This window comes from Juglans microcarpa x Juglans regia, chromosome 7D (genome assembly GCF_004785595.1).
Source record: "Juglans microcarpa x Juglans regia isolate MS1-56 chromosome 7D, Jm3101_v1.0, whole genome shotgun sequence".
NCBI classification, from domain to species: domain Eukaryota; kingdom Viridiplantae; phylum Streptophyta; class Magnoliopsida; order Fagales; family Juglandaceae; genus Juglans; species Juglans microcarpa x Juglans regia.
This window is the reverse complement of record NC_054606.1, coordinates 14,690,912-14,715,404: the sequence shown is the minus strand read 5'-3', so window position 1 is coordinate 14,715,404 and position 24,493 is coordinate 14,690,912. Positions and strand designations below refer to the sequence as shown.

The following is a 24,493-nucleotide window of genomic DNA, read 5'->3' as shown; positions in this document are numbered from 1 at the left end:
TTTAGAGTAGATTTATACATATTTTTAACTGCATATATTTCTCACATCTAAATCTAGGGGTGGGCAACGAGGCCCCGCCCCCGCTACCCCACCCCACTTCCGCTCCGCCCCCACATGGCGGGGCAGGCAACCCCGCGCCGCCCATGCAGGGGCGAGGCCCCCTGCCCTGCATCTAGGGCTCCCCCCGTACCCCACCCCCAAGAGACGGGGTGGAAAACCTCCGGGGCTGGGTGCAGGGTCCCCCCCCCCCCAATACAACCCCGTTTTATCTCCTCTATTTTGTTCCCACTCCGCGCCGACACTCCCATTTTTTTCTCTAATAACACCCATCTTCGAGTATCTTCCCTTCAGTGTTCCCTTGCCGAACGCTCTTCCCCTCTTCTGAATCTCTCTCTCTCTCTCTCTCTCGATCTCAATCTCTTAGAAACCCCTTCCCTCACTCTCTGAAGGTTCTCGAAGAGGTTGTTCTCGTGGATAAAAAATCAAGCCTCGTATTTTGTTTCTATTGGGAAAAAAATGTTTTCTGGGACATATCCAACTTGGCGTAGAGCGTTTTCAATCTTTTTCTCTATGGCCATGTGCTTCTCTGATTTTTAAAGTCGAAATGGGAATATCCTAATTTTGAAAAATGAAGTGAGAAGATTCAATCTTTAAGTTCCAGCCGTCGTTCGTGGTCAGGCATCAGAGGTTGTTCCAACTTAGTCCATAGATCGTCTTGAGATGGTTCGGTCTGAGGCGGTTGTTCCTCACGGGAAAGGTGGAAACTTTTTCATTTTCTTCTTCTGATCTGAGTTTCCCCCATCTCTTACACAGTCCACCTCGTCCTTTCTGTTCCTGACCTAGGGTTTCTATTTTTCAGTTTGCTTAAATTTAATGTATATGTATATGATTTCAGATCTGTTGGGTTTATGCTCATTTGGAGTCCCACATCGGTGGGAGAAAAATAAGGAGGCCCCATGGCCTATAAAAAGGAGGTTTAGCCTCCTAGTTAATCACACCAAGTCATAAGCTTAATTAGTAACTTGTGACTCTAAGAAAAGTCATCTATTAGCCTTTTCTTGTAAAAAATGAAAGAGGTGAGAGTTAAAGTTTTACTAGTGGGAAAGCTTTGTGGTTGTCATTTGGGGTGAGGAGAAAAATTGTGTGATTGTAGTAATTTTTCACATAGTGTATTTTCTTCTCTGGGTCTGGTGGTTTTTCTCTTATTTTTGGGAGTTTCCATGTAAATTCTTGTGTTATTATTATTTCTCTAGTTTTCTTCATATTTTACCAAAAAGTGGATCCTGGGGTGAATTTGGTAGGTCCAAATTCCTAACAAGTGGTATCAGAGCCACTAGGTTCTTTTTGGTGGGTGGAACTTTGGTGTGGTAGTGTGAATACGTACAGTCTAAGGAGGTTCTGTCTAGGAGATTGGTATTTAAGTGGTCCAGTGTGACCCTCCAATCTTTCCTGGGAACTTTGAAGTTCTGTTTAGGAAAGAATAATCTTTCCTGGGAACTTACTTAGTGAGTACTATTCATTTCTATGGTAAAAATTCATCGAAGCAATATCAGGAAGTAAGGCTTCAAATTCTATCAGATATGAGGTGGAGAAATTTGATGGGAGAATCAATTTTGGCTTGTGGCAAGTTCAAGTCAAGGATATTTTGATTCAATCAGGATTACACAAGGCGTTGAGGGCAGACCAATCCCTGAAGTCAGGAGTGATACTAGCGTGACTGATGAAACAAAGAGTAAATCTGTAATGAGCGATGAAGATTGGGAGGATCTGGATTTGAGAGCAGCAAGTGCGATACGTCTGTGCCTGGCCAAGAATGTTCTTGCAAATGTGCATGGAATATCTACGGCAAAGGAACTCTAGGAAAAGCTCGAAGAGTTGTATCAGACGAAGGGCGTCTTAAATCGGGTGTACCTGAAGGAGCAATTTCATACACTGCATATGAGTGAAGGTACAACTATTTCAGATCATTTAAGTGTTCTCAATGGCATTGTCTCTGAGCTAGAATCTATTGGAGTTAAAATTGATGATGAGAATCAAGCCTTGAGACTCATCTGGTCTCTTCCACCTTCCTATGAGCATATGAAGCCTATTTTGATACATGGGAAGGAGAAAATAATTTTTTCAGAGGTTACCAGTAAACTCTTTTCTGAAGAGAGAAGACTAGGTGGTGGAAGAAATGGTCCACCTGGGAACTTAGCATTGGTAGTAGCTGGTAATGGGAAGAAGAAAAACTCCATGAAGATGAAAGTAGTCTGCTGGGGGTGTGGACAATCTGGGCACGTCAAGAAAAATTGTCCAAGAGCAGAAGCAGGTTCGGCAAGTGGCTCCAAGTCAGTAAATGAAGATACTGGTAATGAAGCTAACGTTGTGTCTCTCTCCATGGAAAACGATGTCTGTTAAAGGGGCATGTACATCCTCATGGCATGCCGCTAATTCCCAAAGTTGCCATGATAGAGGATGTGTTAATGTTAGTGGGTTCACAAGTTTGCGCACAGGCATTGGTTTGGCATTAATGCAGAGTGTGTGGTAGAAATTTATGTCAATGGCTGATGAACTTCTAGGAAAGCCAAACGTGGAAGTTGCACCATAATTTTTCAGTAAGGTTATTTTCGACATGGGCCAAAATTGAAATGCTTGGAATTGATTTATTCTGAGTGGGTATGCTTTTATGGTGGAGCATGATAACAGAAGTTATGAAGATCTTCATTGCGGTGGAGCGAGGCTGTGGGATCGGCCAAAGTCGCAAGGTGGAGATTGTTGGGTTTATGCTCCTTTGGGGTCCCACATCAGTGGGAGAAAAATAAGGAGGAGGCCCCATGGCCTATAAAAAGGAGGTTTAGCCTCCTAGTTAATTACACCAAGTCATAAGCTTAATTAGTAACTTGTGACTCTAAAAAAAGTCATCTATTAGCCTTTTCTTGTAAAAAAAGAAAGAGGTGAGAGTTAAAGTTTTACTAGTGGGAAAGCTTTGTGGGTGTCATTTGGGGTGAGGAGAAAAATTGTGTGATTGTAATAATTTTTCACAGTGTATTTTCTTCTCTGGGTCTGGTGGTTTTTCTCCTGTTTTTGAGAGTTTGCATGTAAATTCTTGTGTTATTATTATTTCTCTGGTTTCTTCATATTTTACCAAAAAGTGGATCCTGGGGGTGAATTTGGTAGGTCCAAATTCCTAACAAGATCTACCCTCTCTATCTCTAAAGTCCTTAGACCGAAAGTTTTTTTCCCCATCTAAACAATTTCAAATCTGCCCTCTATGTTTGTTGACTCCTACGTTTTAACCTATGTTTTTGCAAACCAAGATTTCATTTTGGAACTTTTCGAATTTAGCCGTGAAGAACACGGCTGTGGCTCACGGTTTACCTGAGATCTGAGAAATTTTAGTTTATTGTTCAGATCTACAACCTCTAAGTTTTGTTTTTGCAAAACACGGTTTAATTTTGTACAAAATGATTTCGAATATAGCCGTGAAGAACATGGTTGTGCCTCACGAGAAAGCTGAAATTTTTTAGAAATTTTCTTCTTTAAATGTACATGTTTTAGAAAATATTTTTGTATTTGCTTATCTTTCGTGTTTATGCATAGAGCAATGATACGCATCAGCCGCACTCTCCGCACACTCAACGTGATGTTTTTTTTTTCTTCCTCATCACGGTGTGCTGCGGCGGCTGATGTAAATAATTTCTCTTATGCATATGTTGTTTTAGTGCTTTTGCAGAAATTCCGAAATCTTAGAAATCTTTCTCCTCAGGTCGGAGGGTTTTTTTTTTTTTTTTTTTTTTTGTTCTTTCTTAAAATCTTGGTATAACGTTCTTCAACATGCGAAGAATTTTTGTAAATGTTCCCGTTTCTGTATTTACGGAAATCACATTTTTGTAATTTCTTTTGTTCTTGTGTGCATGAGTATGAAATTCGCTTTCTCCCTGTTTCCATAGTCCTTTGAAAGCATTTCTATTTTATATTTTAGATGTAAGTATCGGGTCAAAGGTATCAAAATTGGAAGTTAATGTTGACTTTGTTTAGATGTAATGCTGTTTTTAGATATCGAAATCTGAAGATTTTGTTGACTCTATTTGGGTATACAAAATCACACATCCTGAACTGAGTCAACATAATCACACATTTTTTTCTCTTATAAAAATGTAGGTAGAATGGATGATAAGTAGAAGAAATTAATTAATTTGAAAAGAATAAAATTAAAATAAATTAAAATAAAAATAAAAATAAGTGTGATATATCGAGACGATGAGAAACAAAATTTTATATATATATAAACAAAATTCTATATATATATATATATTGTATTGTTGGAAGATGATTTACGTAACAGAAACTAACTCTCTCGACCTGGGGCGTTACATAAAAGGCCAAGTATAACAAAGCAAGCCCAGCATTGGCACAATGCTTAAAACAAAAAGATAAGAAAAAGAAAAAAATTATTGTGCCTCCCAACTTTGACTGTTGGACTGTTGGTTAAATTTTTTTTTTTTTTTTTTTTTACTTAGTGATTAAGAAAGTGATTTTAAGTGTATTGATGTATTTTTTTATTTTTTAAAAATATTTAAATGTATTAAAAAAATATGAAAAAAAAAAGAAAAAAAAGAAATCACTGGGCGGCATGCTCAGCGATAAGAGTGGGACAACATAGTAATTTCATTCTAAGAAAAATGATATTTGCAATACACAGATATCGTGTATTCTTTTTTAAAAAAAATAAATAAATATTAAATTTACTTAAAAAAATTAATTTTTTAATTATAAATTTCACTCTTTATATTTAATCTTTCAAGTGCACAACTAAAATGGACTTTGGTTGCATCCAACGTGGCCCCCTTCTTTTCGTTTTTTCCGTTTTATTCTTCTATCTAAACTAGAGTGAAAGAGTAAAGGGGGAGGGGGAGTGTTTTAATGCTTATCGCAAACATGAACCTATTGGAAATCCAGACAAATCATGCCATTCTAAAAGTTATTAGCTTATCATTCGCCATATAGGCTCTATGGAAAATATGAAGTTCTTTTGCATACAAAGCTTCTTTTTCTTTGTTAATATTTGCTGAAAGTAGATGGATAACCCTAGCTGCTTATGGCTTCTCTAGTAAACTATAGCAAGTTCACTGAGGGAGTATTTGAACTAGAGCCTAGTCCATAATCAGATTCAATCGCTTGCATAAAAAAGTTACTCATTTAGATGCTGAAATAATATCATATAATCTGTGAGAATAGTAGTGTAAAACAATAATAATAATAAATAATTTATAAATAATAATTAACTATTTATGAATAGCAGTAAAACAGTCTTGTAACACTGGAATTACCATAATACTTTTTTTCTTTTATCAGTAACAATTACGAAGCACATATATTGTCAACAATTGTCAGAATAGCTTCCATTATGAAATTATCAAGTTGATCCCCATTAAATATTCTTGTAGAAAAGAGAAAAGTAATAATGCTGAGTAAGCCAAGTTCCAAAATCATTATTGCCACTGCCTCTCTCTCAGGCTGACAACAAAAAAAGCAAAACATTTACATGAGCTACACGGCTTTATCTCGAACATTATGTACCTAATCGATGGTTTGGAACATTAACGTCACCTCCTGCATCTTCCCATCAGCATGTAATAAATCCAGCAACATTTTAATATGGTTAATTACGAAATAGTTCCACACTAGAATCCTTTCATAAAGCAGATCCATGACCACAGCAAAATAATCAGTAACCAGACATCAGCATGATTAGAAGACATCACATTTTAAAAAAGCCGGCCACAACACAGGCAGCCTAAAATGACTAGAAGCAACAGGTAGCCATGAAAGGCCTACTAGACATCAGAAGGTACCAAAAAGGTTCCACGTTACTGCCTGGTCCAGCAACTTCCTTAAGAGGCCACACCAAGTACTTGGCTATATACAGACCAGGTGTCCAAAATACAGTGATTTTCAATATTCAGAGGACATAGCCTCAACAAAAGAACATGGAGTTGCAGACATTCTCCTGTAATCTGGGCAGCTGTGGCACAGGGACAGCTCCAACAGATGTCAACCCACCATGGCTTGATGACGTCTCAGACATGTCTTCAAATTTCACGAACTGTCCAATTTGGGTGGCAGCCAAGTGCGCATAGCATATCGGAGCAACTGCACGGAGAAATTTACATGACCAATAAAAAGCTCCAAGTAATACTGTGATGCATAAGATTGATAGGCTCAATATACCAAAAAAACAAAAAAAGAGTAGAGGCTTCCAGGCCGAGTATGAAATGATTTTAAAGGATTGCATCAGAACTGTACAGTGATACTTCAAAAGGCAAGCCAACCAACCACAAGTTGCAACATCATATTTAACTCTGAAATTACCTACAGATATTGCAGTAGTGCTTCTTTGATACCTGCATTAATCACAAATTTTTTTTGATAAGTAATCAAAAATTCAATTGAATATTATTTTAGTACCTAATCTTAACTTGAAACTAGTTATTCAAACCATATTTGACATCAAATATTTACTTACACGTATGATAGGGAATGCACAAGTTCCTGTAGATCATCTGACGAAAAGCCAACATCATCTAATAGAACATGGTAATGTGTAGGCCTAGTGGTCCCCTGTGCAGCATAATATCAAAATAGGCATTGAAAAATCATACAATAATTTTCCGAAATAAAATATTGGCCAAAAACATCAGAAAATAGCTAACAAATGGTCAATAACAAAATACTCACAATCATTCCAGCATGTGCACATAGATAGAAATCATTGTTTCTTGGATGGCAAATTTTGTTATCAATAATCGTCCCTGCCAAAAAAAAACACAGAAACAAAGGAAAATGAGAGCATAAAAAGCTTGTCCAAACCCCAAGGGCCCTAGGTAAGGGCCTTGACCTTGATGGTATGCTCCTTCCATATCTAGTTTTGAATCCTTGGGTGTAAACAATTTCTAGGGCCAAGTCCCATAAGTGGACAGCCGATGATTTACCTCATCCATGTCATGGGAACACAGTACACAGGTCTGGAATTTAACCACGTAAAAGAAATGTTGTGTTTGTAGCCTCCCAGACCCCGTGTCATAAAAAAAAAAAAAAAAATGCCATAATTGTGTAATCTGCAAAATTCATCTGTATGGCTTACCAGGCGGAACATTATCAGGAGACCCCTGCTGGAAGAATTTTGTATGGTGGTTTTTCTGTGCAACAATTACTACAAACTTGGGGCACCACTTCTCATCAAGAAATTTGCAGGCCTAGAAATAAAAACAAACACAAAGCTTACATCATTTCCAAATTAAACAAAGGGATCATGGCCTTTAAACATATATTTGAAGAGTGTTGGAGGGGACTAAAGAACCTCGATTATTTGGTCCAGTTCAATGTTCAAGACTTGGTTGAATTGGGACTCACTGACTCCATCCCTAAATGCAATAAAATTAACTGATTAAAGAACGAACAGCCAACTTCAAATAACCAACACTGACGTACTCATCTTAAATAGATCATAAAAGTACTCCATGTAATAAATATTATGATCTTTCAACATAAGTTAAGTTGGTTTTATTTCAATTTTATAATGACCTGAGCAAAAAAAGGGCGAAATAAATACACATGACGATTCCTTTTTTATTTTTTCATAGGTCAAAGTAATTTTATTAAAGCAAACAAAAGACTAGGCATAGCCCAAGTGTACACATGTACACAAGAGGAAGCACCTAGTTAACATCATGAAATAGATACAAAGAAATCATGGAGATTGATCCCATTGAAGTCTATAGCTATTGCCCAAAAGGAACATCGTATTGAAAAAGTGAGTTCAAAACACAAATGACAATTCTTATAAGGAGAAGTGCAAGAACATGTGGATAAATTTTTATATTGACAACTAAGAAAATGCAATAAAAACACCATCATATATTTGTCAGATATTGCATACAAATGGCACCTTAAACATAAAAAGGATTCATATAATAAATGTAAAGTAAGAAGATTTATTTGATCAAGTCTTGTAACATGTTTTTTTCGCAAAAATTGACCCTTAAATGCTCAGACCTTTGGAGCCGGTTTTGGTAGGTTGAAAATCGAAAATTTAGTGCCTAGTTCACCAGGTAACACAAAACTATCTTGCAGAGGATTTATTCACCACAGCACCAAAAATTTATGCACCAATCTTGCATTGTATCAGTATTCTTTTCAGAACTTGTTTGCTTCAATTGGGAATTCCTTGTAATTCTCTGAGACTATTGTGCTTAAACTAGCAAATAAACAAAAATTTCACCCAGATGAAAGCTGGAGTCAAGGCTATGAATTTAAAAGATCAACCAATTTAACAAGCTTCAGTTCATTATTCACTTAACATTTTCCATATTTTTACTATTATTTCTGAAAAGTAAATTCTTTGCAACTGAAAAAATAATTAGAATCATAATTTCTTTTATTGGCACTGCATGTCTAAGAAGAAAGTCCAGACTAATCCCGGGGGTGCAAAGGCCCTCGACAAGTAATTTCCTCCAAGTGCATCCCAGGTAATTCAAGGAGAAATCCCCCTAGTCCGGTGGCCCATAGGAATTGTTTGCACCCAAGAGGATTGCAAGAAAGACATGAGTAAAAGTTAAGAGGATTGTTTACAACTGAGAGTACTTTCAAATAACATTTGAGGACAGAAACCATTATAAACAGAATACATTCAAGTACTTTTCCATTGGCAAAACAGACCAAACACATACCTGAATATTATGATTTGATCAGGTTTCCTTTTCCCTGAACTCGTATAGAAGTCTAGCAGAAGCTCCCTGAAATGGTTATAATCATACAAGACGAACCACGGGAAAAAAATAAGTTAGCCATTTAACCTTTTAAAAGTGGAGTCAGCAGGAACTTTCCCTCATTGATTTAATTATTCTATCTTTTTAATTATTGAATTGTTTTTGCTGATTAATTCTGTTTACCTCTTTTGGGCCTCATGATATTTAAATTTATTACCTTCACCTACCCCCACCAACCCCCCGCCCCAAGAAAAAGGAAGACCAACAGATAGGAGATAAACATTTAAAACATTATTTTTCAACCAATATCCTAAAGGTCGAAACCCACCTCACTATGCCATCATCTTCAGTTTCTGACACCTGCTTGAACAAAGAATCTATCATTTCAACCTTTGGGGACTGTGTGCGAACAGAAGCCCTATATTTAGAAATTAATGGCCACTGCCTTGAGCTGACAACCTGTGTGTTTCAGTCAAAGAACCCCAACAAATTTCTGTACATTAGAAACCTTTTTTTTATTTTTATGAAAATTTAACTTGATAAAGAATACAGTCAGTCATTTAATAATATTTGTTATCCAAACAAACAACAAAAAAATTGTAAACTAAGAACTACCAAAACAGATTAAGCCAATAAATAATCTAAGACAGCATGTTACCGCAGCAATTGACGGCATGTCAGACTGCCCAGGAGAGCCATGTGACACATCCATTCCAAGTATGATGGTGGGAGCCTTGGAAACCACAGGGATAGAAGGAGTGTGTTCAACAGCTAGTAACGAATTCAAACCACCCAACTGCAATTAAGATTTTAAAAAATGATCAGTTACAATAAAGTAGCACCAAAATTAGGTCAACCAACAATTAATTTGGATCTAGAAGCAGAAGGGGGTAGAGGGAGGGAAGGGGTGAGAGAGAAGTTAAATTGTTTTTATTTTTTTAAAATTGGCACCAATTGTCTGGAACAAAGTTCCAAATAATCTCAGAGGCACACATGCCCTCGGCAAGGAGTTTCTTGAAAGTGCACCAAGGGAAAATTCCCCCAGTCCAATAGCCCTATGAAATTGTTTGCAACCTAGGACTCGAACCTAAGACCTGGAGGGAGTATACAACCAAGATCAAGGCTCCTACACTTGAGCAACACACAGCAGCTCACCTTTGCATTGATCTTCAAAAGAACATTGGTAAGATATTGGTCGTTAACCCTTGTAGGAGCCATGCACTGGGTGACTACTCCAAGCTCAGCAAGATTTTTCCGTTTCCACGGACCTTGGAGACAATAACTTTCATTTAATAGAAACATTTTTGAGCAATTAAATTGTCAATAGAAGAATGGATTAAAACACTACCATATAGATCTGAGTTTTTCCTCTCAGGAAGCAAGCAAAGAAGAAACTGTGGAGCACCAGGAAGTTTTGACTGTATCTCCTCAAACATCTTCTCAACTCTAACCACCGGGGGAGCCCGTCTATTTTGAGGATTCTCTTGGAAGACATCGAACGGAGGATCTATAAGCTAAAAAACCACAGGAAAAAAAAAAGGAGTCAATCATTAGATGAGAAATTATAGTATTCACCACAGGACCAAACTTACAATTCCTTTCAATTCTCCACATTTAATCAGATCTCGTACAAGACCCTGTGTATCACAACGCGCTGAGAAGTTCACAACAGCCCACCTTTGTATCTTTGTTGGCTGTGCTAATTTCTACAGAAGCAGATGAAATAGTGAGAATCCCAAGATGAAAAAAATCATAATATGTATAAAACTGAATACCTTATTGTTGAATGAAAATACTGTGAGAATCCTTGTAGATAGAAAACATAACATGTAGAAAACACTGAATACCTTATTGTTGAAGTTCCATCGTCCATTCCTAGGAAAGAAATCCTCTCCATTCCCCACTTTCAACTGTTGAGAAAGAGAGCAAATTTGATGTTACATGGTAACAATAATGATCAAAATCATTCCAAAGCTCTTCAAAAAAAATGAAAATCATCATTACAAGGTTATGATTACACGAGAAGAAAAAAAGCCAACTTCATTATGAAAACAAACAGATACCCTTGGTGCTGGCAGAACACGACCTTCCACTTGAGAGAAGCTAGTACTAATTGAAATGCCACATGATCGCAGCATAGGTTCAGAATCATAATTGTTGCTTTTCAAAGCCTGCAGCGGAACACAACTAAAAACTTGAAAACAAACAACTTAACAAGAATATCATCATTCCAGCATTCAGCAAAAGACACCTACATCAGACAAAACCTTCATCCTCTCATTCGGCTTTTGTCTCGATTTTTCCACTAGTGAAGATCTTTGAAGGGTGGATAGAGCTTTTGTGTATCGTTGCAAGGACACCAAAGAACAAAGCTAAAAAGAGAAAATGAAATATACACCACCTTCAATAAGACCCATTCATCATATTTATAGTATTTATTTACACAACTATAACCCATAAATTCACCTCAAGAGGGAAATAAGTTGGACGTTTTGGCTTCCCAACATTGATACATGGTAGGTCTGCAGAATAACGCAATTCTATACCACGATGGTTAACAAAATAATCATAAACAGTCACTTCTATAGTATTGTCACCATCTACATCCTTGCCATTTCTCTGCTTCAGTGTAAATCTATGGCAAGAAACCATAAAAATTATTCAACAGACTGGTTTTCAAATCAAGAAGTTAGGTTATAATACTATGTAAAACAAGCACAAAAGTAATAAGACTAGTCTCAACATAACCAAAGGAAAAGTAAAACTTATCATATGACAAGTCGTATACGTTTGCTCTTTGCATGGTTTCTCGCTCAAACCGGTTATCTTGTACTCTGTATTGGCAGGACTTGTTTTAATCCTAAGATTCTTGAGCATTCGTTTCGCCTGTCAATAGAAACAACCAACAGAGCTACAAATGGGTAAAAGAAACAAGCAGCAAAATAGAGTAAAGATGTAGAGATGTTAATTTAATTACCTTCGACCAATCAAGTGAAAATGGATCCCTCACGTTCTGGTTGGCAATTAAAAAATCTACTACCGGCCCAGGCTGTATAATCATGGTAGTCGATACATCTGGAAAGAAAGGCAACAGAACAATTGGCAAAAAGAATGGGTTTCAAGAATGGATAACAACAGAACTGTATTATTCCTACTAGCTATGTGGAACATGGTTCCGGTCTATTTATGGTCGTGCATACGGATGGAGAGGAATGGAAGGAGTTTTAAGGATCATGAACGGACAATGGACGAGCTTAGAACTTTTTATTAATATCTTCTTCCATTGGTCGATTCTAATAGACCAATGGAAGAAGATTCATTGGCATGAACATTCATGATTTCCTTGTATATGTAGACAATCATGCATAGGTGTTGCTCTTGTATATGTCCTGTGTACTTGGGCTATGCCTATCTTTCTTGCTAATAATGTTCTTATTTACTAAGAAAAAAAATGATGATCTTACCAATATTCAGGGATAAGCCACCCTGTGTGGTCCTAAAACTAGAATGAAATCCTCTGCAGCCAAGAACACCACCTCCTACATCTGCAAAATTTCTTGGATCGTTGTGGAAGAATGATTGGCGAACAAGGAGGCAGCCCCTACAATAGTCACAAAATTGATATAATACAGAAGTTAAAATCATACATGGGAGATACCCAAAGAAAACTGGGAAAATTAATTCACTCACTGTTTAGCAGCATGCTGTCTCAATATAATATCCAGCACTCTGAGGGCTTCTTGAGAGTTCTCAGACTCCTGACCACGTAATGCATTTGCAATGGCCTGCATGGGAATCTTGGCAGCAAAGCTAATCTCTACTTTGAATGTCTTTGACTGATATGGACGTCGCATTCTTTTTCTGTCACTCTCATTTGGACTTCCTTGGCCATCAGGGCTACGGTTTCCGTTATTTCTAAACAGAATGGAAGGTTTCTAAAAATTAGCTACAAACTAACAACAATAAGCATCTCTAAGAATAAAACAATCACAAACCCTGTATGTACACCTGTTTGACTGAATATCCTCAAGTACAACAGTAAACTCAAGTTTGTTGCGGGGCAGTGGACCAACAGTGAACAAACTCTTCTCCCCATCATAAGCAAAGTCCTTTCCCGCTAACTCAGTGTCATAAGTCTCCTGCACCCTATCAATCACCCTTCTTCCAACACCTTTACCATCGACAGGTCTCCCATCTTCATAACTCAAAGAAACCTGTATGAAAGACAGCAGTTCAAACGTATATGACCACATTGAAAAACTCAAAACTTCTTCTAACAACCCAAAATGAGTGTTTTATGATTATGGAAACATACACTATAGTGGAAGAAATGGCCCTCAACATTAGTAACCATAACTTTGAAGTGATTAGTAAGCAAAGTAATCTTTTGCCCTTTGCTTCCAAGACCACGCCTAGCTATCGGAACTCGCACAACCTTTTTCTTAACAGGTTCAGGACGCTGTTCAGGTCCAGCACACACTGGAACAACATCTGGTGGGATAACAGGAGGAGGAGGCGGCAGTGCTTCCTGTGCTCCGTTTCCATTTGTTGCCCCATTATCGTCTGGCTCGAATGAATCCATAACCTAAGCCAATTTTTTCTATTAAGTAATAATTATTCACTAATAAGTGCAACAAGTCCACATGAAGTATACAAAAGATACTTCATTTATTGAAGGAAAATTTACCAGGAAAACAATCTCCCGAAGAGTAACAAGCAACAGAAGACTCGACCGCAGAAAAAGCAGGTACTAAGAAAAGGAAGCTAGCTAAATCTCTAACAAACCAACATGCCTAAAATTTTGACAGAAGCGACAATGTGAAAACTCATGCAACACCCTAGAGCTCTCTTGAAAGTCGAAAACACCGGAACAAAAATGATCTATTACACAGAACCTAAGTGTAGAAGACAAAATGGAAAAATTTTAAAGAAAAAAACATCAAAAAGCAAGGAAACTTAAAAGATGCCCAAATGGCCGGATGTTAATAGTCGGATATGAAAAAGAAATGGCATGCCAAACCAAGCGAACAAAGAATAAAACACATAAACCAGAAAGAAAAACTACTCAGCGATAGATATTCCCAAGGAGAGCAAAACGCTTAGATTCTCTTTTAAAAGAAAAACACCTTCAAGAAGAAGTTTCTAAAAACACATTAACATAAACCAAGCATGCAAGCAAGAACCAGATAAATTCACAGAGCATAATACCTAAAAATCAACGAACCGCTGCTGAAAGAGCAAGACTTGGAGATTCCAGTAACGCTGCAAGCAAAAGAGCGAAAATAAGGGCAGATCGAGCTTTAGGACGTTAAATACCCAAATAAACTGTCCTGAAGAAAAGAAAGCACAAAAACACAGTAGGAACCAAGTTCAAAAAATCACAAAAATACCTAGAGAAATAAAAAACACAAAAATTACTTTTAAAGAAAAAATTTCGAAAGCGAAAAAATAAAAAGGCGTGAAATCCTCAGTAGTGACGAAAGCCAGGTGATTAACGACAAAAATAGTAACCGAAACGCCTTCACAATGCCTCAAACATTTAATAATACAAAAGAAAATAGTTTACTTCAAACCAAAGGAGATACCAAAAGCAGAAACAGAGAAAACAGTCACAGATCGAGCTCACCCACATGCAATACCCAAACATAGCTTAATTAGAAGCAGCATTACAGATATAGAACCTGACTAGAAAATCCATAAAACAAAACGTTTCTTGGAAAACAACAGAAAACAGTTTCAGAAACACAAGATGAAAATGGAGCAGAAATGAACAAGTGGAGCAGTGGAGAGAGAACCCCAAACTCAAAGAGAGAGAGAACCTGAGAGTTGAAGAAAACAGCGAAAGAGAAAGAGGGCCAAGAGAAAAGAGAGTTCAAATTCACTCACAGTGTCAACGCTGAACCCTTTTGTAATTTGTCCCCTCCCCACTCCGATAAGTCCAAAGTGACTGGAATTCCCTGTTTGGGGGATTAAATATGAGGATGTCATGGAAACCAACGGCTCAGATCCTTTAGGGTTCGGCATCGACAGTGGATGATGGGTCCGTCACTCCGTACTCTTCCCTGTTGTTTTTTTAAATGACTCGGTGACCCGATCTCCGAAGCGCACGCCCTCCCCCAATGGGTAATGTCAGTCCTGTGACGACGCGTGTCTTCCATAACCCCGTTTCTCGTTTCTTTCTCAATATAATGGCCCTATTGGGTCTCTTGTAATCTCTAAATGACGGTCGTGTCCTTGTGGGACTATGTCGCTGAGCTCCAAATTCAAAATTCATGCTTCCTCATCCAAATTTAGAGAATCGGAGTATTTTATTTTATTTAAAATTTGTCAAATACCCTTATATTCGATTATTTTTTATATGATTTAAGTACTTTTATTCATGACAAAATCATTTTAGAATAAAAAGTATTTGGAGAAGCTATATTGTCTTCCAAATTTGTAAAGACGATCTAGCTTAGTTTTAAGAGATTCTTTCTATAAATTTAATTAGAAAAATCCATTCAAATACTCCGAGTTTGGGAGCATTGCCTACAATTTTTGCAATTTTTAAGCACGGTTTACTTAAACAGTTTAGTGCTCCCATTAAGAAAATCTTTGTACTGAAAACTCTACCCATGATGATGGGCTCGTTATATAAATGTCTTTAATGTTAGCAATTCCATATGGTGGGTTTATGGATTTTTTTCTTTTTTTAATCTTAGAGGTCTCAACTATGAAAATGGAGGAAGGGTGCATACAAGATCAAACCCTACCATACAATAGGAAGAAGATGATGACGTGGCAGGGGAGTGCACCAGTTTGGAAACAAATCAACTATTGAAAAAGACAATAAATTCACAAAAAATACCTTGAGAGAAGTTGAGAATCAGGATGATTACCGTATAGAGCAAATATCTAGTCAACTTCTTGTTAAGGAAACAGGAAAAATATTATGGCACAATCTAGCGAAGGCTGAGCAACGACAGTTTCGAAGTTGGATTGCCCTACCTTTGACTCCAACTCTAATTCTTCTAGCCTTTGATCCGACTTCGATTCCAATTTGTCGGAAGTGAGTCAGATTTGAGCTTTGTTTATTAGGCTTTTTTTCTTAGCCCATTTAAAATTTCAATTTAAAAATTTTGGACTCTCACTAATTAGATTTTGGCTTCCATATTTTAGTTTTTTAAAAGAATATTTTTCAAATTTCAATTTTATTAAAACATAACCAAAATTGTAAAAACCCAATAATTCATACAAATTAAAAATACATAACCAAAATTGCAAAAATAAAGCATTTATACAAATTAAAAATACATAACCAAAATTACAAAGCTAAATCATTCACTAGAATCACTACAAGTTAAAAAAAATATAATCAAAATTACAAATCTTAAATCATACACTAGAATCACTACAAGTTAAAAAATATAATCAAATCTAGAATTAATCAGTACTAATTTACTACAACAAGAAGTTACAAACTTACAAGCCAAAACTAAAACCTTACAAGCTATCAAATATTATTAATTGTTCCCAACTAAAGTCTACAACCGACAACACAACTTAAATTCCATGTTAGTGTCTCATTCCTACAACAAACAAAACCAAACAAAGCCAACAAGCATCCATCATCTACCATTCATTCAACTCATCCATCATCCATCAACAAGAAGTTCTCATTCCAACAACAACAAAAAAACAAATAAGTTGTTCCCATTCCAATAAAAGAACTAATAAAGTGAGTGTCATTCCAACTTGGGCTTGAAGAAAAAAGAACAAAATTAGTGAGAAAATAAGATTCCACATAAATTTATAAAATAGAAAAAAATTGAACAAACAACAAAATACACAATTTCACAAATGCACCTCAAAGCTCAATTGTGTTCATGCAGTAAACTAGCTATACTGGTGGTCAATTCTACATTAAGATGTTAAAATATAAAAAAATTAGTATAAAAAATGACAAATCAAGATATATAACAAAACTAATTAAATTTGAAATATATTATCTTAGTCTAATTTATATATCTCTGCATCATCAATTGTATCAAGATAATTTTGACTCAAGCATATGGAGTGGATTTCAACCAATTTTGCATACACACAAGAGCCTCCACAATTCTAGGAGCCAAAGAACTCAGAAACGAATCCAGGACACGGCCTCCTAATCTAAATGCTGACTCAGATGATATGGTAGTGATCGGAATGACCAAGAAATCTCTCGCCATTATAACAAGAACTGGATATTTAGTTGACCCTCCCCCAAATTAAAATATCAAAACTCTCTATAGCGATCTCAATATCTTCCAACAAATACTGTTCTAACTCCGACTTACAGTCCATCAAGCTTGCTAATTTATGCTCTTTATGGAAGTTTCTTAAAAAAACCAAGGGATTAATTGAAGAGCTACTCCCCATTGAGATACCACTCTCATTATGAGTGTCAAAAATACTTGACTTAGACCCATCAATATACCCACCACCAAATGTAACATACTCTTCATACAAAAGTTTCATATCCCTCTTGAGGATTTCAACAAATTTCTCACCCTTCTCATTACCCAATGTTTGATTGAACCAATATGCTTAATTAACCAACTTGTACCGCAGATAAAAAATGACAACAACAAACAACAACTTATTTATCTTTCCAAGATCCATTCCAATATTTATTATATTTTGTTTTCATTCTAAAAGCTATTGCACTCAAGCGTCAATTATTATTGTCACAAAAACTGTTCAAACATCAAATATAGATTTACAGTGACATATAATGTACTAGAAACACGCAATGTGACATTATAAAATATTTCTAGAAACTTCAAAAAGTCTTTTATAGCCTCCCTATCATCAAACACGGGAGCTCCTAATCCTCTTATCCCATGTCCATCTTCAGACAAATAAACTCATGAGTAAGGATCCTCATCACACAAAAGTTGTAAAGTTTTTTTATACTTATCTGCCACATCCAACATAAGAAAAGTCAAGTTCCATCTAGTAGGTACGTCAAGATATAAAAAACTATTACATGGAACTTTTGACCTCTCAACACAAGGCTTGAAAGTGACAAATCTTTAGGGAGAAGACTTCACATACCTAATCAAATTGTGGATCTTTGTGATTGAATCATCAACGTCTTTTAAGCCTTCTTGGACAAATAAGGTTTAAAATGTGCGCAGTACACCTCATGTGAATAAAGGCATGATCCGCAGCAGACTCCATTTTTACAACTTCAGGTGTTCTCAACCAATCAATAGAAGAGTTGTTAAATGAAGCATTGTCTACCGTTATTGTAAGAATTTTGTCAATCTCCCCATCAAGTATACACTCTTCCAACGCCTTCCCAATCGTTGCCCCTTTGTGATTTCTAATACAACTAAATCAAATTATCAGCTTATGCAACTTCCAACTACTATCAATAAAAGGAGTCGTGACACACATATAATTGATGTTTTGAATAAACGTCTAAGTGTCGGTGGTCAAGAACATAATTTGCTTAGTATTTTTTTTCAAACTATCATTCTCTCTCAAGAATAGCCTCATACAATCCCTCATTACTATAAAACGAGAAGGAATAGAAAACCTAGCATCAAGGGATTTAATGTAGTCCTGAAACCTTTGGCCCTGAACAACTAAAAAAGGTAATCCCTAGTATCTTTTCCCATTTCCCTCCTTCAACTCTTGCCTTTGAGATCAAGAATTGTCAACTATTATCCAATCTACTCTTACGGTTTTTAGGGCAAATGGAGATTTTTGCTTTCAAGGCTGAAGTGCTCTACGTCTTGGGATGACATTTCCACAACCTCCCACAATGGTTATAAGTGGTTGTAGGTTCATCGGGACCATAATCAACGACTCTTTTGAAGTGATCTTATACCTCAAACATATTCTTGGGATTTCTACTACCTAGTGGAGGACGAGGGGTAGAACGGAAAGTAATAAAAGTGCCCACCGAAAGAATCTAATGGTTCACTAAACTCTTTGATAATGGGGGCCTCAAAAGGCTGTTGTGGTCCTTCTGGACATGATGCAAAGGTGGACGTATGAGTGTTTGTGCCTTCAACATTCATGATTTGAAATTACAACACAATACAACAAATCAAAAAAGCGTCATGATCAGATTCACAACCAAGGATTCACAACTAAATTCACAACCAATGAAAAAAGTAAATAAAAATCACAACACATATTGTAAATATTGTAAAACAGCCCTGCATGTTCAGGTTTAGCATTCAAAACACCTTCGCAAAACAGTCCCAAAACATTGGGTGTCCACTGATAATGGATTAGCAATGGGTGCCCACTGATAATCGATTAATTTTCTAGATTTGTAGATCATACTTACTTAGTATGACATAAACACAGTGCAACATATTCACAACCAATGATTCATAAAGTCAAATTGAAATTAAATCATACAAATAAATGCCATGAATCATATACTTTGTAGGGGTTGCAAACACGAATAAATGAAGATAAATATATACCCGAAACAATAGATCAATTTCACTGGAATCACAACCAATAGATCACTTACACAAAATTTAAATAATAAATCAGTTTCATAGAATCACAACCAATAAATCAGTAAAAAGATTCAAAAGAATGCATAAGTTTTTAAAAAAAAAAAAAAAAAAAAAAAAAAAAAAAAAAAAAAAAAAAAAAAGAAGAAGAAGAAGAAGAAGAAGAAGAAGAAGAAGAAAACTCACCCTTCCTTGATATTGGCTTTTGATAGTGCTTCACTACTTCTTCCAGATTTTGGTTCACCACAATCACGATAGTAAGTACCTACTCAGCCCCTTCTTGATTTGGTGTTGGTTTTGGTTTATTACATGTTCTGATTTTGGTTGATTTTATGTGACTGATTATGTGGAGCGGCCTTGTTTGTGTGTTGTAAATTTTTGTGGTTTGATTTTATGTGACTGATTTTATTATATTATCCTTGTTTTATAGTTGGGACTGTTTTTAACTTTTTATGGACAAACGTACATTATAGATAAATTTGTGTGAATGTTGATTTTTGGGGTTTGAACTTGTATTATGTGGGACTGTTTGTGTGTAAATTTGAGATAGCATGGGGCTATTTTTGAGCTGGAGTGGGGCTGTGTTGGTGAATCTGCCTATTGTGTGTTGTGTTTTTGGGACTGTTTTTGTGGGGATGTATTGAATGATTAACCTAAACAGGTGGGGCTGTTTTAAATAGCCCCAATTTGAGTTAATATATGTGTGTTGTGTTTTTGTGAGGATGTATTGAATGATTAAACTGAACATGTAGGGCTTTTTTAGTGATTGTAAGCCCAAACAACCCCAATTTGAGTTAATATATGTGTGTTGTATTTTTTGGACTGTTTTTGTGGGGATGCATTGCATGATAAACGTGAACATGTGGGGGCCTAAAACAACCCCAATTTCTGGTTTTACTCATCATTTTTTTTTTTTTTTGCTTTTTATCTGTGCAGATTTGAACTCGTCTAAATACAGATGAATGGGCTCTCTCTTATGGCCTAATGATATTTTTAATACTTGAAACGAAACAAAGTTCTTGAAAGAAAAAAGTTTGATCATCTTATAAAAGTAAATGTACAAACTTCCATTTATGAGCTTATATTGCATTATAAATTATATTGCTTTGGGACTTATTGCTTGAGAATGTCAATTCAGGTGCGAGGCCATAAAAAATTTGATGGAATTATATATGGATAGAGATTTTAATTTCTTGACCACCCAAAATGGTACCCGTGTTTATAATTTTCCTGCACTGGTATTATCATGTAGGTCCAAAAATATTTTTCTTATTAAAATCTTTTCATATTTCTTTTTTCTTTTCAGGCACAACTTAGAAGTTAGAGTAGCACTTAGAACATTTAATTTATTTTGGTTCATTTGTTGGGCATTGGCATTTGTTGTTGTTGGAAACATTTACCTAAATTTACGTTGGGTTTCTTTTTGTTATCAAAATGAGAACTTATAAAATGTTTGTTGTAGTAGTTGGAAATAAATATTATTATGATTGATGTGGATGATGTGTGTGGATGTTTATTGTAGTGATGTTAGTTGGATGTGGACGATGGGAGTACATGTAACAATAAGACTTTTTTACTTTATTTTTAATTTTTTGAAGCATGTTAGTATGTTATTTATTTTTATTTAGTTATATTTTTTGTTATGTTTTAGTAAAATTGAAGCAAAAGTGATTAGATTGTAATTTTTGAAAAAATTGAAATTTGAAAGCTCACTCACACAAATTTTTTTTTTTTTTAAAAAGTGGGTCAAATATGAATTTAAAAAAAGTAAAAAAAAGTCTAAAAAAAAGTCTAAAATCCGACTCCGCTCCGACAAGTTAGAGTCAGAGTCGGATTGAAAGATGTACAATTTGAAGCCGGAGTTGGAGGTCGGATTCGGTCTCCGATAAAATTGGAGTCGGAGTCGGAGGATGGGCATACCAACTTAAAATTGGAGTCCGAGTTGGATGATGGGAATACCAACTTTGACTTGGTCAATGCTTGGGTATGAAAGAGAGGTGATAGAATCTAGATTCTAATGGGCATTTGAATTCCTTTTAGTTATAACTCGACTCTAAGGATAAATTTTGTTAATTTGGCTATAAAGATCACCCACACGTTAGCGTCCTAAGAATATTTTAGAATTCACCTCCCACAGTAATATTTTAGAATTCCCAAGAATCTTAAAAGATCACCCACACTTTAGCGTCCCATAAATGTTTTCATATTTAAATTGGGTATTAAATGACATAAATCTTTAACTTCTCATATTAGGATCAAAAATGCTTTGAGATCCGAATTTGTGTTCCAAATGAGATTTTTTTTTTTTACTTGGTGATTAAATAAGTGTTTTTTATTGATATTGTGAATTTTTTTTTTAAATGTTTATGATGATTAAAAAAATAAATGAAAAAAAAGAAAAGAAAAATAAAAAAAATTACTTTTGCCTTTTCGGTGGATTCTTGGACTACATCTCTCGGGAGATATAGCAGTACTCTATTAGGATACCAAGTTCGCCAGTTTAAAGGCTGCGGGAAATTATCGTGGGTAATAAAACTTTTTAAGTAATAGAGTTTTTACATGTAGAGAGCCCTGTACCATTAACAAATTATTTAGGTTTAGATTGCAAGAGTCTCTCATCTCATCTTATCTGAATATTCAAACATAAATACTTTTCAATTTCAAATTTTCAAATTTTTCATTTAATCAATCTATTTATTACAACTTTTTCAAATCTTCAAACAAAACATAACAATTCAACTTTTTCAAATTCCTAAACAAAAATAATATTTTAACTTTATAATATTTTTATTCAATTTTTTTTCTCATTTCCTAAAACTCCATAAAACATCTTATCTCAAACTATTTTATTATTATTCACAGATTATCTCATCTCATTTGAATATCCAAGCGAATTCTAGATCCCGTTTGGATTGAGAAGTAACTTCAATTCATCTTATTTCATCTCATCATTATAATTTTTTTCAAATTTTCACACAAATATAATAAACAATTCATCTTTTTCAAAATTTAAAACAATAATAATATTAAAAAAAATAATATTTTAGCAAAATTTTATTCAACTTTCAACTTTCATTTCAATTCATCTCATCTTAACTCTCAATCCAAACAAGACCTAATAGTAATGATGATTATAACAGCATGCAGGAAAAAAATATTTTTTATTTCAAGAAGTCAAAATATATTATTGCTAAAAATTTCAACATAAATTTAACTATATATTTATTATCACATACATTTATATTGGTGCAATATATAAAATTTTGTATTGCTACAAAAGGGATAAAGATTGCAAAACTATTGTCAAAAGGGCAAAATACCAATGTTTTGAATACCATACCGGACGCCGTACCGGTCAAGGCACTGGAACGAAATATTTCGGTACAGGTACCGTTTCGGGATAGCGTTTCGGGATAACGTTTCGGGATAGTCGATATATAAATAAATTATATATATAAATATATATAAAAATCATATTCTAAAATAATAGTCTATATATAAATAAATTATATATAAATACATATATATAAAAATTATAAATAGTCTAATATGAATTGGGGGTTAAAAAATAAGCTTGTAGTTTGAAAAAACAAAAAAAAAAAAAACACAGGCCGAAATATCAGCCGGTACCGGTTGAAATATAAGCGGGTACAGGCCGAAATTCAGGCCGGTATTTTGACCGGTACGGAACAGATATAGTACCTGTACCGGCCGGACGACCGAAACGAAAAATTTCGGCCGTACCGGCCGGTACGGTACGAAATTTAAAACACTGCAAAATCCTCTACAAGTAACCGACTTTTTAAGAGTTTGAAATTGGTTCTCTATTAGGATTTTATCAATCTCTTGACGGAAAATATTGACATGATTGTTGATCGTAACTTTAGCACCAATTAGAAGACCATACATCTGTTGTGAACGGTAATAAAATTGAAAAAAAAAACTTTAAAAAGTAATTAGGAGAATTTTATATTTTATTTGAAAGTTTAAAATATTATGTTTTAATATTATTATTGTTTTGAGATTTGAAAAATGTGTATTGGGATTTGAAAAAATTAAATTTTTTATTATATTTTGTATGGAAATTTGAAAAATGTGTAATGATGAGTTGAGATGAGAATTTTGTGTCTCATCCTACCTCTCAAACCTGTCTAGATTTCTTATTTGTGTTTAAGATTTATATTTTATTTATCAATTTTGTTATTTTTTAAAAATTTCTCTGATTTTATTTCTTATCTGTTGTATTACGGCTTTTTCTTTTTTCCAGTGTTTTAAAAATATTTTTAACAGTTTTCATAATTTTATTTGTTCTTAGTAAGATAGTTTATAAATTTGTTTGTTTATCAAAAACTTTTTTGTTGTTTTCTAAGTTTTTATGTTGTTTTAGATGTGACTCACAGTTTTGCATACACAATCACCTGCAATCAAAGAGAAATGAGGTTTGGGGGTTAGAGGGAACGCCTTTGATACCTAAGTCAGTGAAGATAATGAAGATCCCTCTAGCAATTCATTTAGATGAGTCTTATAATCATATCTGAATGGCATAAATAGAGCTCACAATACTTCCTGTTGTTACGCGACAACTATCTCACCCATTATTTGAAATTCAAACCTTCAGGATATTGGGGCTTAGCTTATCTTGAATGAGCTGATAACCCTTTTCTTCAAGTTTTCGGGCGGTTGTTCCTTTGGTGCTAGCCAGAATATACTTGAATTGGACTAGGCCTTGGATTAACTAGGTTATCGGATTGTGCTAAGGGTGTAAATTTAAACCGAAAAACTGGAAAACCGAATCAGACCGAACCGGACCGGACTGGTTGGTCCGGTTTTGAACCTGTCCGGTCCGGAACCGGTTCGTATATTATGAAAACCGGCCGGAACCAGTTCGGTTTTGGTTCCATAGTTTCCGGAACCGGACCGGACCGAATCGGACCGGTTGGAAAAAATATATATATAAAAATTAATTTTATATATTATACAAGATATTTATATATATATAAGTTTTATATATAATATATAATTACATATTAAATTTTTATATATAATATATAATTATATATCATATATGAAATAATTTCATATTATAATTTATAAATTATAACATAAAATGTTAATCTTAAATATGAACATTTGTAATTTTTTTGATCATATGTTATTAATATAATTATATATAAGATAATTTTATTATAATTTATAAAATAAAAGTTTAATCTTAAAGATGAAAATTTAATTGATCATGTG

The 24,493-nt window shown here is 34.9% G+C and overlaps 1 protein-coding gene across 7 annotated transcripts; it reads right to left on the bottom strand.

Moving 5' to 3' along the window:
- Positions 1-5,648: 5,648 nt before the first annotated feature.
- Positions 5,649-14,778, bottom strand: LOC121239229 (protein argonaute 4-like). Of its 7 annotated transcripts, none has more exons than XM_041136415.1 (24): positions 14,637-14,778; positions 13,959-14,080; positions 13,066-13,335; positions 12,747-12,964; positions 12,441-12,665; positions 12,215-12,351; positions 11,728-11,825; positions 11,539-11,636; positions 11,217-11,385; positions 11,006-11,122; positions 10,814-10,921; positions 10,598-10,660; positions 10,343-10,456; positions 10,099-10,264; positions 9,906-10,018; positions 9,409-9,546; positions 9,079-9,209; positions 8,712-8,777; positions 7,343-7,406; positions 7,127-7,238; positions 6,721-6,794; positions 6,509-6,603; positions 6,355-6,386; positions 5,649-6,135 (listed from the first exon to the last, which is right to left on the bottom strand). In XM_041136415.1, the coding sequence occupies exons 3-24, from the start codon at positions 13,330-13,332 to the stop codon at positions 5,960-5,962; spliced, it is 2,781 nt and encodes a 926-aa protein (XP_040992349.1). In that variant the 5' UTR covers positions 13,333-13,335; positions 13,959-14,080; positions 14,637-14,778; the 3' UTR covers positions 5,649-5,959. The 7 variants fall into 7 exon arrangements, with proteins under 7 accessions (XP_040992349.1, XP_040992347.1, XP_040992351.1 ...); XM_041136413.1 differs by having other exon boundaries at positions 13,959-14,012; positions 14,637-14,747; XM_041136417.1 differs by having other exon boundaries at positions 12,759-12,964; positions 13,959-14,012; positions 14,637-14,747.
- Between the last annotated feature and the right edge of the window lie 9,715 nt (positions 14,779-24,493).

What these genes read in the sequence shown, in the direction of transcription:
- LOC121239229 (XM_041136415.1), bottom strand. Translation starts at nt 13,332, where the DNA reads ATGGATTCATTCGAGCCAGACGATAATGGGGCAACAAATGGAAACGGA. An exon ending in GATGGAACTTCAACAATAAG is followed by an intron (nt 10,457 to 10,597) that starts GTATTCAGTGTT and finishes CTGCTTCTGTAG; the next exon opens with AAATTAGCACAGCCAACAAA. An exon ending in AACTGGACCAAATAATCGAG is followed by an intron (nt 7,239 to 7,342) that starts GTTCTTTAGTCC and finishes TTTTATTTCTAG; the next exon opens with GCCTGCAAATTTCTTGATGA.